This window comes from Oncorhynchus mykiss, chromosome 18 (assembly GCF_013265735.2).
Source record: "Oncorhynchus mykiss isolate Arlee chromosome 18, USDA_OmykA_1.1, whole genome shotgun sequence".
Classification (NCBI taxonomy): domain Eukaryota; kingdom Metazoa; phylum Chordata; class Actinopteri; order Salmoniformes; family Salmonidae; genus Oncorhynchus; species Oncorhynchus mykiss.
The window spans coordinates 15,186,700-15,203,233 of record NC_048582.1 but is presented as its reverse complement, the minus strand read 5'-3'; the positions used below and the strand labels follow the sequence as shown (position 1 = coordinate 15,203,233).

The 16,534-nt window shown below is 43.5% G+C and overlaps 1 protein-coding gene across 1 annotated transcript; it reads left to right on the top strand.

Annotated features, from left to right (window-relative positions):
* The first annotated feature begins 29 nt into the window (after positions 1 to 29).
* Positions 30 to 16,409, top strand: igfbp2 (insulin-like growth factor binding protein 2). The gene is given in 4 exon segments (NM_001124649.1): positions 30 to 408; positions 12,154 to 12,332; positions 14,551 to 14,691; positions 15,202 to 16,409. Coding segments are annotated over 4 exon segments (843 nt in total). The 5' UTR covers positions 30 to 44; the 3' UTR covers positions 15,361 to 16,409.
* Positions 16,410 to 16,534: the final 125 nt, after the last annotated feature.

The following is a 16,534-nucleotide window of genomic DNA, read 5'->3' as shown; positions in this document are numbered from 1 at the left end:
GCGTTCCATTGCCTCACTAAATGACAAGACGTTCCACACCGAGGATGATATCGTATTCAGGCTGCAGCTTGCTGCTGCTGTCGGTGGCTTTCGTGGGAGCTTCTTTCGCGGAGATGGTCTTCCGTTGCCCGAGTTGCACCGCTGAACGTCAGGCTGCGTGCCCGAAGCTCACCGAGACCTGTGCAGAGATAGTGCGCGAACCGGGCTGCGGTTGCTGCCCGGTGTGCGCCCGGCAAGAGGGCGAGTTATGCGGCGTGTACACCCCGAGATGCTCCAGCGGGCTCCGGTGTTACCCGAAGCCGGACTCCGATCTGCCTCTCGAGCAGCTGGTCCAGGGGCTGGGGCTGTGCGGACACAAAGTGGTCACCGAGCCCACGGGGAGCCAGGAGCACCGGGAGAAATTTAGCGGTCAGTTTCAACAAGCTTGATACATTTGCAATGTTGTAATGGAACAGAGAGGAAGTTTGGGAAGTATGATCATTAGTAGGCGTTAATCTATTATTGCATTGTCATTGGGGTGGCTTACAGCCTTTAGCATGGACCGTATTGTGATTTATTTAATTCGCAGCAGTCTAAACTAATGATTTTGGCGTCCATTTGCTCATAGAAACATTTAAACTGTAATTAACCCGCTCTAAAACGCCTATTTATTTGAATGATTTGTTATTACACAGGTATAACACTTTTGCCTTTTATATGTACCGAATTGAACTGCAAATGATATAAGCCTTTATTTGGCATTGGGCTATATGTCCTAATCACAAATGAAAGAAACGTTTGCAGGTAGTATCGTCCATCAGTCTCCAACAACAACCAGAACTACACTGGACTAGTTTGACTTATTGACCTCCATGTGTTGACTTATTGGACCCTTGCTGGAATCCAATAGACTCCCTTACCTATCAATATTATTCCTGTATAACATACACTGTTTAAGCAAGCCTATACTGTAAGATGACTGCTTGATTATACCATTAAATAACATTCCCAGCTTGTGTTTTACACAGAAATCCCAAAACATTCCTATTGAATTGGATAACATGAGAGAGGAGAGAGAAGTAAAATAATGCCACATTGATTGGCAATTTGGACTTTGTACTTTGACCCCAACCACTGTCAACTAGTGTCAACTGGAGTGTTTGTTGAAGCTTGTTCAGTATGGTGTGATTTCTACTAAACCTAATGTCAATGTCCCCATCTGCCAAATGTAACATTTGATTAGATTATGAAGGAGAACCTGTGATTCCTGAAAAGTTCAAATGGATTAGGGCCAGGTCACCACAGACAGTAGCACTAGAAATGCACGTGGAGTAACCTACACTTGCACATGTAGCCAGAGATAAGTTGGGTCTTAGGAGGTAGTGGTGTTCTAATACTATTTCTATGGTGGAACTCTTCCTGAAATAGCTACTTGCAGTCTGCTTTGCTACAGCCAGATGCCACAGTCCTAGCCTACAGTACAGTGAATTGCCATGACGCCATCCTATATTTCTCTGCTCAAACTGTTTCTCTTCTACTCTGACTGTTTCTATGTATTCACAGCCTGGCATATAAGGGATGGGTTACACCTGGGTTACACAGTACTATCATGTACACCTGGGTTACACAGTACTATCATGCACACCTGGGTTACACAGTACTATTATGTACACCTGGGTTACACAGTACTATTATGTACACCTGGGTTACACAGTACTATTATGTACACCTGAGTTACACAGTACTATCATGTACACCTGGGTTACACAGTACTATTATGTACACCTGAGTTACACAGTACTATTATGTACACATGGATTACACAGTACTGTTATGTACACCTGGGTTACACAGTACTATTGTGTACACCTGAGTTACACAGTACTATTATGTACACCTGGGTTACACAGTACTATTATGTACACCTGAGTTACACAGTACTATTATGTACACATGGATTACACAGTACTGTTATGTACACCTGGGTTACACAGTACTATTGTGTACACCTGAGTTACACAGTACTATTATGTACACATGGATTACACAGTACTGTTATGTACACCTGGGTTACACAGTACTATTATGTACACCTGGGTTACACAGTACTATTATGTACACCTGAGTTACACAGTACTATCATGTACACCTGGGTTACACAGTACTATTATGTACACCTGAGTTACACAGTACTATTATGTACACATGGATTACACAGTACTGTTATGTACACCTGGGTTACACAGTACTATTGTGTACACCTGAGTTACACAGTACTATTATGTACACATGGATTACACAGTACTGTTATGTACACCTGGGTTACACAGTACTGTTATGTACACCTGGGTTACACAGTACTATTATGTACACCTGGGTTACATAGTACTATAATGTAAACCTGGGATACACAGTACTATAATGTACACCTGGGGTATACAGTTCTATAATGTACTTCAGACAGAATTCACAGTATGTTACCTGTAAAAACAAAATGAGGCAATGTTTATATGACTCCCTTTCAAACAGTGCCTTATTAAGCACTATTAAGCACACCTTGCAGGTTTAAGCATCCCAGTATACGGAGTGATATAAACTTCTGGACACAATCTGGTGTGTCCACGAGATTATGCAAAAAGCAGCCCCGGTTACACACGTTTCCTACACATTTTCATTGTCTAAATAGGCCGACGTGCAAAACCACAATCTATGACAACTCAGGCCATGGTAGCTACATCACATTTCCTGCTTGTTGAAACAGAGTAAACCTTGGGATAATTAATAGCAGTAACACTTTAATTAAGGGCTTGTTTAATAAAGGGCTTGTTTAATAAAGGGCTTGTTTAATTAAGGGCTTGTTTAATAAAGGGCTTGTTTAATTAAGGGCTTGTTTAATAAAGGGCTTGTTTAATAAAGGGCTTGTTTAATAAAGGGCTTGTTTAATAAAGGGCTTGTTTAATAAGGAGTTTGTGAGGAGTTTATAGGATCAGTTTATAAATCAAAGTAAAAAAGCATTGGTTAACAGTCACATCCGCTCATGTATCAAAATAATAATCTCTTAATTTACCTGTCTTTCTCATCTGGCAGAACACACGTAATACACACATACGCAATGAGTTGTCGCATAAAGCTTACTTCTTACTGTTATTATGTGAACACATGTTATAACCAAGGAAAACGTGTTCTGCATTCTCCAAGATTGGATCACTGGGAAATGCAGAGCACCCTATATGCATTCCTTCATGCTACTCATCTCATGCTATACAGGCCTTAATGCATGACTGGCATGTAGCCTTTCATCCATGGAAGACGTGATATGAAAACCCTCCTCAGTGTCTGTGGTGCACCCCGTGTCTCCTCCTTACCTGAACCCTGTGGTGGATGGGCATCTTTATTAGCCCACCAGCCTACGCCTAGACAGTAGCCCCTCGTTGTCAATATCAAGTGGTACAGCTACAGTCGGTTTACTGTGACGCGTCAGAGAAGGATGTAAATAGAGACGTTGGGGCGAGATTGATTCCACAACCGGCAGTATATCATATTATTACGTAAAGACACGTCATAGTCAAAAATACATCACGCGAATACAAAGACATACTATTAAAAACATATATTTAAGAGAAGGGTAGCGTCCCAAATGGTTCCCTATAATGGGCCCTGGGAAAAAGTAGTGCACTCCTTTGCAAAAGAGACCCTGCTAAAATAAAGGTTAACTTAATAGGGTGCTATTTGAGACACACCAAGGTTCATCACTCATCCTCCCATCAGGATCACATCGTTGGGCTGCCACTTATCCAACAGAGGGAGGGTTACCCCACCCACAACCCCACCCACAACCCCAACCACAACCCCACCCACAACCCCACCCACAACCCAACAAAAGACCAACAAAAAAAACTCTCAAAGCTTTACAAGGAAAACAGATCCTGACCATCTGGCTGCAACTGGGCGGTGGAATAACACAGCTCCCTAACGAGGGGTATTCATCTGTACCTGCATGGGTCCACTGCCGGGGTGCCCAGCCCCCTAGACGGTGCCCGCAGGCCCGAAATAGCCCCTGATAATCCCTCCTGCTTCTCTAAAACACAGGCATCACTGCCATCCACCCCTGGGGCTGCAACTTCACCCGAAGCCATGCTAAGAATCTCAGCGTGCCTCAGACGCGTTCCAGAATAAACCTGCTCCCTTTCTCTCTCACTCTGCTTTTCTCTCCCTTTCATTCTTTCTCTCTCTCTCTCTCTCTCTCTCTCTCTCTCTCTCTCTCTCTCTCTCTCTCCCCCTTTCTTTCTTTCTTTCTTTCTTTCTTTCTCTCGCTGGCTCCCTCCCTCCCTCCTTCCACTCCCTCCCTCCCTCCCTCTCTCTCTTCGGTGCTTGGAGAAAACACAAGCTATGTCTGAAATGTTACTGAGCTGAGTGGGGTTGGAAGGGGACCTGTGAAAGGGCTTTGCAGGGGATAGGGCTGGCTTCGACAGATGGTTTGATGTTTCTTCACCGAAGATAATGGAGTTGAAGGAGATTTAAGTGCTGGGTATGTGTGTACAGAAGGAGGCCAATGCATTTGGCTGCTGCAATCACCCAAGATCTGTTGTTCATGGCTAGCCCGATGGCTGCAGGCAGAGCTATTGTCTTAGGAATTGATCCTTGTATGATGGTGGTTTGTGTATCAAGGCCAGTTGACTTGTTACATTGGTGCCATGACTTGGATCACATGTCTGGTGTAGGGTTGCTAAATTCATTTTCATCTTTCAACAAATTCCCTGGTTTTCCAGAAATCCTGGTTGGAGGATTCTGGATATCCTGATTATTCCCCCCTGACTCCGGGGGAGCCTCCAACCGGGATTTCGTGCGAACCAGAGAACGTATTGAAAGTCCCGGAAATGCAACCGTAATCTGGTGTCCTATCTTCTCTGATATGGATATGTTCGCTCTTCAAAGTTAATCTGGTCTTTTCAGACCTCAAAAGTGGCCTAATGTCAAGGTCACGTCTACAGGCCTCAATCCCAAAGGAATGGGAAAGATGGGCACCATCTCTCTCCCCTCTCTCTCTATTCTCTGTATGTGTGTGCTGTAATTGTCCGTGCTGCCCTGCAGGTTTGATGGGCTCTGGCTTGCCTCCGTCTCCCTGTCTCTCTGTCCTCCTGAGCCAGGTGTGTGTGTCCCAAATGGCAAAATACTCCCTTTTCTCTATATAGTGCACTACTTTAAACCAGAGTCATGTAGGGGTACAGTGTTGTTTGGGACGCATCCAGAGTCCCAGATTTAGCCTGCAGTCAGTCAGTTCAGGGGTGGATAGATGCCTGGCTGGGTGCAGCCAGTGTCTACGTGTCAGGACCTGCCCAGCCCCAGCTAGCTTCATGCTGTGGAGGAGCCTCTCAGGCCAGATAGCCTGGCTGTGAGGTAAACACACTTGCTCTGTGCTGACTGTGTGATTCTAGGAGGAGAGTCCTAGCAGGCCTTGTAAAGGATAATGGGAAGCAGTTCTGGAGCTGGCTCTTTTTAACTACAGCTCCCCAAAGTGCTTTACTGTACAGTCGTGGCCAAAGGTTTTGAGAATGACACAAATATGAACTTTCACAAAGTTTGCTGCATCAGTGTCTTTAGATATTTCTGTCAGATGTTACTATGGAATACTGAAGTATAATTACAAGCATTTCATAAGTGTCAAAGGCTTTTATTGATAATTACATTAAGTTTATGCAAAGAGTCAATATTTGCAGTGTTGACCCTTCTTTTTCAAGATCTCTGCAATCCACCCTGGCATGCTGTCAATTACAGTGCCTTGCGAAAGTATTCGGCCCCCTTGAACTTTGCGACCTTTTGCCTCACACATTTCAAACATAAAGATATAAAACTGTATTTTTTTGTGAAGAATCAACAACAAGTGGGACACACGAAATTTATTGGATATTTCAAACTTTTTTAACAAATCAAAAACTGAAAAATTGGGCGTGCAAAATTATTCAGCCCCTTTACTTTCAGTGCAGCAAACTCTCTCCAGAAGTTCAGTGAGGATCTCTGAATGATCCAATGTTGACCTGAAGAACAAGGAACACACCAGGCAGGTCCGAGATACTGTTGTGAAGAAATTTAAAGCCGGATTTGGATACAAAAAGATTTCCCAAGCTTTAAACATCCCAAGGAGCACTGTGCAAGCGATAATATTGAAATGGAAGGAGTATCAGACCACTGCAAATCTACCAAGACCTGGCCGTCCCTCTAAACTTTCAGCTCATACAAGGAGAAGACTGATCAGAGATGCAGCCAAGAGGCCCATGATCACTCTGGATGAACTGCAGAGATCTACAGCTGAGGTGGGAGACTCTGTCCATAGGACAACAATCAGTCGTATATTGCACAAATCTGGCCTTTATGGAAGAGTGGCAAGAAGAAAGCCATTTCTTAAAGATATCCATGAAAAGTGTTGTTTAAAGTTTGCCACAAGCCACCTGGGAGACACATCAAACATGTGGAAGAAGGTGCTCTGGTCAGATGAAACCAAATTTGAACTTTTTGGCAACAATGCAAAACGTTATGTTTGGCGTAAAAGCAACACAGCTCATCACCCTGAACACACCATCCCCACTGTCAAACATGGTGGTGGCAGCATCATGGTTTGGGCCTGCTTTTCTTCAGCAGGGACAGGGAAGATGGTTAAAATTGATGGGAAGATGGATGGAGCCAAATACAGGACCATTCTGGAAGAAAACCTGATGGAGTCAGCAAAAGACCTGAGACTGGGACGGAGATTTGTCTTCCAACAAGACAATGATCCAAAACATAAAGCAAAATCTACAATGGAATGGTTCAAAAATAAACATATCCAGGTGTTAGAAGGGCCAAGTCAAAGTCCAGACCTGAATCCAATCGAGAATCTGTGGAAAGAACTGAAAACTGCTGTTCACAAATGCTCTCCATCCAACCTCACTGAGCTCGAGCTGTTTTGCAAGGAGGAATGGGAAAAAATGTCAGTCTTTGATGTGCAAAACTGATAGAGACATACCCCAAGCGACTTACAGCTGTAATCGCAGCAAAAGGTGGCGCTACAAAGTATTAACTTAAGGGGGCTGAATAATTTTGCACGCCCAATTCTTCAGTTTTTGATTTGTTAAAAAAGTTTGAAATATCCAATAAATGTCGTTCCACTTCATGATTGTGTCCCACTTGTTGTTGATTCTTCACAAAAAAATACAGTTTTATATCTTTATGTTTGAAGCCTGAAATGTGGCAAAAGGTCGCAAAGTTCAAGGGGGCCGAATACTTTCGCAAGGCACTGTAACTTCTGGGCCACATCCTGACTGATGGCAGCCTATTCTTGCATAATCAATGCTTGGAGTTTGTGGGTTTTTGAATTTGTGGATTTTTGCTTGTCCACCCGCCTCTTGAGGATTGACCACAAGTTCTCAATGGGATTAAGGTCTGGGGATTTTCCTGGCCATGGACCCAAAATATCAAAGTTTTGTTCCCCGAGCCATTTAGTTATCACTTTTGCCTTATGGCAAGGTGCTCCATCATGCTGAAAAAGTCATTGTTCGTCACTAAACTGTTCCTGGATGGTTGGAAGAAGTTGCTCTCGGAGGATGTGTTGGTACCATTCTTTATTCATGGCTGTGTTCTTAGGCAAAATTGTGAGTGAGCCCACTCCCTTGGCTGAGAAGCAACCCCACACATGAATAGTCTCAGGATGCTTTACTGTTGGCATGACACAGGACTAATGGTAGCGCTCACCTTGTCTTCTCCGGGCAAGCTTTTTTCCAGATGCCCCAAACAATCGGAAAGGGGATTCATCAGAAAAATTACTTTACCCCAGTCCTCAGCAGTGACACCAGGCCATCCTCCAAAAGTCTTCGCCTCACTGTGCGTGCAGATGCACTCACACCTGCCTGCTGCCATTCCTGAGCAAGCTCTGTACTGGTGGTGCCCCGATCCCGCAGCTGAATCAACTTTAGGAGACGGTCCTGGCGCTTGCTGGACTTTCTTGGGTGCCCTGAAGCCTTCTTCACAAAAATGTAACCGCTCTCCTTGAAGTTCCTGATGATCCGATAAATGGTTGATTTAGGTGCAATCTTATTGGCAGCAACATTCTTGCCTGTGAAGCCCTTTTTGTGCAAAGCAATGATGACGGCACGTGTTTCCTTGAAGGTAACCATGGTTGAGAGAGGAAGAACAATGATTCCAAGCACCACCCTCCTTTTGAAGCTTCCAGTCTGTTATTCAAACTCAATCAGCATGACAGAGTGATCTCCAGCCTTGTCCTTGCCAACACTCACACCTGTGTTAACGAGAGAATCATTGACATGATGTCAGCTTGTCCTTTTGTGGCAGGACTGAAATGCAGTGGAAATGTTTTGGGGGGGATTCAGCTCATTGGCATGGCAAAGAGGGACTTTGCAGTTAATTGCAATTAATCTGATCACTCTTCATAACATTCTGGAGTATATGCAAATTGCCATCATACAAACTGAGGCAGCAGACTTTGTGAAAATGTATATTTGTGTCATTTTAAAAACTTTTGGCCACGACTGTACAGTCAATTGTGAAGGTGATACGTTATATATACACATAAACACAGGGAAATACAGTATCATTATCACTATGCTGGCCCTAGAGTGAGGTAATATTCATGTATTACACAATAAGTCACATTGAGATTAAAGGGGATAATTAAAGGGATCATTTGAACCATGAATGTGTGTTGGTTTGACCTATCCAGTCTCCCCTTCTCCATCCATGGGCCATCTGCTCAGTTGACTAGAGTCTAGACTGTCAGACATGAACCTTCTCTCCTTTGTGCTGTTCTGGGAATTTGACAAGCATCAGCTATTAAAAAAGCAAGGAAGCCACTCATCCCTTTTGTCTGCTGTATTAATTCAAGCAGTGGACCGAAGAACAAAGTAAAAACAATGGAGCTGCAGCTCTGTTGACGTTGCAAAGCCCAGGCCCACCTCTGTGGATCGGTGGAACAGAGTGTACTGCAGGAACGGGGCCCCCTTAGAGTGGGGTCCTGACCCTGTCCGTGTGTGTCTCTGTGTGTCTCTGTGTGTCTGTGTGTGTCTGTGTGTGTGTGTGTGTGTGTGTGTGTGTGTGTGTGTGTGTGTGTGTGTGTGTGTGTGTGTGTGTGTGTGTGTGTGTGTGTGTGTGTGTGTGTGTGTGGTTTTTAATAGACTCAAACCTTCTTAGGTTTCCTCCATGAAGCTGGAATCAGTATATTACAGTTGGAGACAGTTGGGATTATCTATTAGATGAAAACAACATAATTTGTGTGTGTGTGTGTGTGTGTGTGTGTGTTTAGGGATGTATAAGTGTGTGTGTGTGTTTTTGTGCATGTCTCACACCTGATTCCAGTTTACTTCTGCCCTTTGTTCTGCAAAGGACACTGAGAGCACAAAGAGTTTCATGCGGGGAGCTGAAGTTAGATCTGATAGTTTCATGAGGAGAGCTGAAGTTAGATCTGATAGTTTCATGAGGAGAGCTGAAGTTAGATCTGATAGTTTCATGAGGAGAGCTGAAGTTAGATCTGATAGTTTCATGAGGAGAGCTGAAGTTAGATCTGATAGTTTCATGAGGAGAGCTGAAGTTAGATCTGATGGATTCATGCGGGGAGCTGAAGTTAGATCTGATAGTTTCACGAGGAGAGCTGAAGTTAGATCTGATAGTTTCATGAGGAGAGCTGAAGTTAGATGTTTAGATCTGATAGTTTCATGAGGAGAGCTGAAGTTAGATCTGATAGTTTCATGAGGAGAGCTGAAGTTAGATCTGATAGTTTCATGAGGAGAGCTGAAGTTAGATCTGATAGTTTCATGAGGAGAGCTGAAGTTACAGTAGATCTGATGGTTTCACGAGGAGAGCTGAAGTTAGATGTTTAGATCTGATAGTTTCATGAGGAGAGCTGAAGTTAGATCTGATAGTTTCATGAGGAGAGGTGAAGTTAGATCTGATAGTTTCATGAGGAGAGCTGAAGTTAGATCTGATAGTTTCATGAGGAGAGCTGAAGTTAGATCTGGTAGTTTCATGAGGAGAGCTGAAGTTAGATCTGATGGATTCATGAGGAGAGCTGAAGTTAGATGTTTAGATCTGATAGTTTCATGAGGAGAGCTGAAGTTAGATCTGATAGTTTCATGAGGAGAGCTGAAGTTAGATCTGATAGTTTCATGAGGAGAGCTGAAGTTAGATCTGATAGTTTCATGAGGAGAGCTGAAGTTACAGTAGATCTGATGGTTTCATGAGGAGAGCTGAAGTTAGATGTTTAGATCTGATAGTTTCATGAGGAGAGCTGAAGTTAGATCTGATAGTTTCATGAGGAGAGGTGAAGTTAGATCTGATAGTTTCATGAGGAGAGCTGAAGTTAGATCTGATAGTTTCATGAGGAGAGCTGAAGTTAGACCTGGTAGTTTCATGAGGAGAGCTGAAGTTAGATCTGATAGTTTCATGAGGAGAGCTGAAGTTAGATCTGATAGTTTCATGAGGAGAGCTGAAGTTAGATCTGCCACTGTTGTGTCGTCAGCAAACTTAATGATGGTGTTGAAGTCGTACTTGACCACTCAGTCGTGGGTGAACAGGGAGTACAGGAGGGGACTAAGCACGCACCCCTGAGGGGCCCCAGTGTTGAGGATCAGCATGGCAGATGTGTTGTTGCCTACCCTTACCACCTGGGGGTGGCCCATCAGGAAGTCCAGGATCCAGTTGCAGAGGGAGGTGTTTAGTCCCTGGGTCCTTGGCTTAGTGATGAGCTTTGTGGGCACTATGGTGTTGAACGCTGATCTGTAGTCAATGAACAGCATTCTCACATATGTGTTCCTTTTGTCCAGGTGGGAAAGGAAGTGTGGAGTGCGATTAAGATTGCATCTGTTGGGGTGGTATGCAAATTGGAGTGATCTAAGGTTTCTGGAATGATGGTGTTGTGAGCCATGACCAGCCTTTCAAAGCACTTCATGGCTACCGACGTGAGTGCTACAGGACGGTAATCATTTAGGCAGGTTACCTTCACTATCTTAGGTACAGGGACTATGGTGGTCTGTTTGAAACATGTAGGTATTTCATATTATAAATATATTGGATTGTGAACATCTTGCTCCTTCCTTAGTGTAGAATACACTTCACTTAAGGGCCGGCCAAGCCTGTTATATCTTATTTATATCTTATAACCTATAACCTTATAACATCTGTCGTTAATAGTGGTATGTCACTGGACAGCCTGACAGTACAGAGAGTATGTAAACAATACATTACTCTGAAAGTTTATTCATCTAAGATTTCCTCAAAACAAGGTCCAGCCAACTGTTTCCTCCCCCCTGCCGTTTCTGTTATTCTTCCATTTTGACGGTCCCAGAGCCCTGGGAGAGCTGCTAGTGGGCCCTCAGCCACCGCTCTGTCTGTTGTCAGGAATAGCATGGACAGCTAGTGGACTCGCAGGGCCAGGCCCCCTGCATTGTTTGGTTGATGTTTAACCACACGTTATCTGGTCAAACAGCTGAGGACTTCTACCTCCCTTCCCCAGATAGTGTGGTGTGTTAGTTCTGGGTGGTTGCTGTTCAAGCTTTCGTTCTAATCAGTCGAACATGAAAATGAGCTAGTGCCCTTTCATGACATGCCTTGACATTGGAGGTGAGGAGGACACTAGTCATATCAGGTGAAGGTGCCCCAGAATTAACAGAAAAGTGTACACAGACAGAATCAGATGTTCATTATTGGTTCTCATTCTTGGAAGTTAAAATGGAAAAAATAAACAAATAATAATATTTCACAATATTTTTGAAAAATGTCCTAAATATTGCACCTTTAAAGATGTATCTATTTCCGCTGAAAGATTCACCATGCATGTCATTGCCAAATGTACTAAAGCCAACCTGCTGGCCCTATCATTTCTCATTTCATGAAGGAAGGTGCAGTATACTTAATCATTCACATGGTTGAGCTTTTCTGTGATGTAATGACAATATAACAACAATGTTATGACAGTGTTGTAATGAACGATCAATTGATTTAATGGAACTGGTTTCCATAGAGCTGTTTTGACTGTGTTTGTATGTATGTATGTGTGTGTGTGTGTGTGTGTGTGTGTGTGTGTGTGTGTGTGTGTGTGTGTGTGTGTGTGTGTGTGTGTGTGTGTGTGAGTGCGTGTGTGTGTGTGTGCGTATGTGCATGTATCCTGTGTCTGCGTGCGTGTCTGTCCCTCAGGGGAGGTGGTGGACATCCTGGACACGAGCCTGACAGAGATCCCCCCGGTGAGGAAGGCCACTAAGGACAACCCATGGCTGGGGCCCAAGGAGAACGCTATGCGCCAGCACCGACAGGAGATGAAGACCAAGATGAAGAGTAACAAGCCAGAGGACCCCAAAACTCCCCGCGGCAAGCAGGTTAGTAAACACCTAGTACTAAACAGTTAGGCTACATCCCATATAGCACCCTATTCCCTTAATATGGGCCCTGGTTAAAAGTAGTGCCTTATATAGGGAACAGGGTGCCATTTGAGACGCTGCCTTGGTAAACCGAGACCATTAGTGGGTCGCATCTGTTAGTAAACAGTTAGTGAACCTGGGATCATGATTAGCAGTGTCCATGTCCCTTTAGGAAGGAGTCAGTCTTAACAGAACCTAGTGCACTGCTGCCATCTTCTGGAGCAGACCTGATGGTGTCCAGCAGCTAACAATGTCTTACTGCCAATTTGGACAGTTAAGGTCAGCTTTTTCAATCGGAAAATGTAGATAAGCATTTCTATTGGACAAGATAGCCCTCCGTTTGACAACGTTTGCCCCCATTTGAAGCGTACTAAACGTGACCATGGGGAAGGTGTAAATGTTTCACACATGACAGTACAAGACCCTACTGTTGAAGACTGTATTGTTTCCTTGAAGTCGGGCCTGGCGTCCTGTTGTAGACCGACCTAGGAAAATACTTTGGTAGTACTTTATAATAACACCTCGGAATAAAGCATTTATAATGGATTAATAAATAGTTTATTCATCATTACGCCCACATATGGAAATGTTAGTAAGACAGGAATTCACATATTTATGAATAACTATGTCATAATAATTAACATGATCGTTCATAAGATGTTTAATATCGGTCCTTATAAACCATCTACTAATCATTAGTTAAGTGTTCTTGCGTGGCCTCATTTAAAGTGAGCGCTGTTTCTACTTTATAAATGCTTCGTAAATGTTCTGAGTGACCGGTGTAATTTCTCACAAAAAGATGGACATTCCAGCAGTACCTGAATAAACGGTTTACTAAACTATTATAAATGCTTTATTTCAAGATGTTATTATAAACTACTACCAGTACTAATTTTCCCACACTGAGTGATTTTCCTTGAGGATAATGATTTTGGCATTTCACGGATGCCAAGTTTAAAATAGAACCATTTTCCCCGGATATTAGCGAGTCTTGGCAACACATCAAAACCCATCAGGAGAGACTGTAAGTGCAAAGAAATGAACATTCCAATCGTTTTACTATTGATGAAGCCATAACACCTACAGAAAGAGGGCAATCAGGTGCTTTGGCAATAATCCATGAATAGAATTAGTCATGCAAATAAAATGTACTCTCAGTTATACCTGTGAGAGAAACATTATTCATTTTCATGTGAATTAATAATTGTATTCTATATTTTGGTAGTGCTGTTCATTTCATTTCCTGTGGATTATTATTCCTCCGAGAATCCAGCTCTTAACCTTTGTAGATGATTTTGGAGAATGTTTTATTTCTTTTTTCAAACAGTGGTCTGAAGGTATTTCTGGGTCATTAATCATGTAGTCTCCCTAGGCCGACGGTTTGCCTCCCACTATGTATCCAATGTTCCAGCACACATGTCTGCTGACAGTACCAGCATCGGTTGGGACAAGAGGCGGAAATGGGACTCGAGCAGGAAATCAGTCCAGAGCCTTTCCGTTCATGTCCTGACAAAAACACTAGCCTACCACCGGACACAAAAATCTGTATTTTAGCTAGATATTTTCAATGAGTGTATATGAAAAGTAAGTTGTTTGCTTGTGCCATGACAGCTAACGTTAGCGTTACAAGTTTACAACGTTGTTTTTCACGAGCAGAAATCCTGTCTGCTTTTTAAGCCCGTCCAAACCAAACTCGTAATATATTCTGAAAAGCACCCTGCCCGGGAATTGAGATATGTACATATAGCTAGAAATAAGCTAACCGATAGTAAACAGTAGCAGCAGCGTGTGTGATAAGTCTAAAACGTTAGTGCAAAAACGGTCAATGCAGATAGTCCGGGTAGCTATGTGGTTAACTATTCAAATAATTATTTTGCAGTCTCATGGCTTGGGGGTAGAATTTCAGAGTCCTGTTGGTTCCAGACATGGTGCATCGGTAATACTTGCCGTGCAGTAGCAGAGAGAACAGTCTATGACTTGGGTGGCTGGAATCTGACAATTTTTAGAGCCTTCCTCTGACACCGCCTGGTATAGAGGTCCTGGATGGCAGGGAGCTCGGCCCCAGTGTAATAGTCAGAGACTATTAATCATGTGAATGGTGTTGCCTGTTGCTGCAAGGTCTGAGATTTCCCAGACTATTAATCATGTGACTGGTGTTGCCTGTTGTGTACTGTAGATTCAGTGTCAGCAGGAGCTGGACCAGGTGCTGGAGAGGATATCTAAGATGCCCTTCAGAGACAACCGAGGCCCACTGGAAGACCTGTATGCCCTGCACATCCCCAACTGTGATATGAGGGGGCAGTATAACCTCAAACAGGTGACTACACCCTGCACATCCCCAACTGTGACAAGAGGGGGCAGTATAACCTCAAACAGGTGACTACACCCTGCACATCCCCAACTGTGATAAGAGGGGGCAGTATAACCTCAAACAGGTGACTACACCCTGCACTTCCCCAACTGTGACAAGAGGGGGCAGTATAACCTCAAACAGGTGACTACACCCTGCACATCCCCAACTGTGACAAGAGGGGGCAGTATAACCTCAAACAGGTGACTACACCCTGCACATCCCCAATTGTGACAAGAGGGGGCAGTGTAACCTCAAACAGGTGACTACACCCTGCACATCCCCAACTGTGACAAGAGGGGGCAGTGTAACCTCAAACAGGTGACTGCTCACTCTTACTTCATGGCCCAGGAGCATACACACACACACACACACACACACACACACACACACACACACACACACACACACACACACACAAACACACACACACACACACACACACACACACAAACACATGTTCATTCTGTGTTTCAGTGTAAGATGTCTCTGCACGGCCAGAGGGGGGAGTGCTGGTGCGTCAACCCACACACCGGTCGGCCCATCCCATCAGCACCGACCGTGAGGGGAGACCCAAACTGCAGCCAGTACCTTAGAGGGCCAGAGATGGACACCCTCGCCTCAGCCCAGAAATAGTACGGCCCTGGTTCTCCCTGATCGGCCTGAGTCTTAAAACACAACAGAGGAAGCAGTACTCTAAACACTTAAGTAAGCTATCACAATGTTTGTGCGTCTGTTTCTGTTTCTGTGTATAGTTTTGTTTTGTATTAAATCAATTCTCAGCGATATCGTACAATGTAACCACCATAATGTGTCTTGGCTTGAGAACAAATTCCACTGCAAGGGCATAGGATGTGACAGGCAACAAAGATGAAACCCATTCTTCTTTGCAATTTCTTTCCCTCCTCTCGTAGCTTTTCTGTGGTGAACAAAATCTAATGAGAAGAATGTTTACTATGGGATGAATTCTAACTAGAAATCTGTGTCCAGCTCAGACTTTTGTGTAAAAATCAAGCATTGATGTCAATGGGCGATTTGCACATAAATTCCAATTATATGCACATTTGGCAATTAGTATTTACCGCTATGGACCTCTTGTATTCAATGTATCTGTTGTAGGGTATCTAGAGAAATGTTGTCATGAAAAAAGGATTTGACTTATTTGAAAGGTGAATATGTGAAGCAAAAAACAAAACGGCGAATTGACTCTTTAAGGGATTAGTGTCTTACTTACTTAGTGTTTGTATGGCTGTGTTTACACTGGTAGCCCAATTCTGATATTTTGCCACCGATTCGTCTTTTGACCAGTCAGATCAGATTTTCTGCGTGTGTAAACGCAGCCCAAGTGTCTTACTTTCTGGTGCTGGGAAGTGAACATGTCAAATGTTTGGTGGTTGTGTACTCAACTCCACCTACCGTTTGTTTGTATTACAGTGTTCTACGCCTTCAGGTTGGTAGGCTACCTAAACTATGAAACCTACCTTCTATAGCCTTTAGAATACACATACGTCTTCTATACACTGTAGGAAAACCACATAGACCAAGTCTTGTTGTTACAAACACAAATACACGTTTTAGATTTCCTCGTTAATAGGAACACAAATAGAAATGTAGAATTGTTTTGTGATAAAGAACGTCTTGTTATAAGATGAAGTACATGATTAAATGGATGGTAACTTCCTGTACGTTGATTGTGTATTCATTCGGGCGTATGCCCTGGTATCTTGTGTCTCATTTTCTTAATGGAGGTCTAGGTGTAGATAAGCCATCGTATTTCATGGTACAACCCATTTCACGGTACAACCCATTT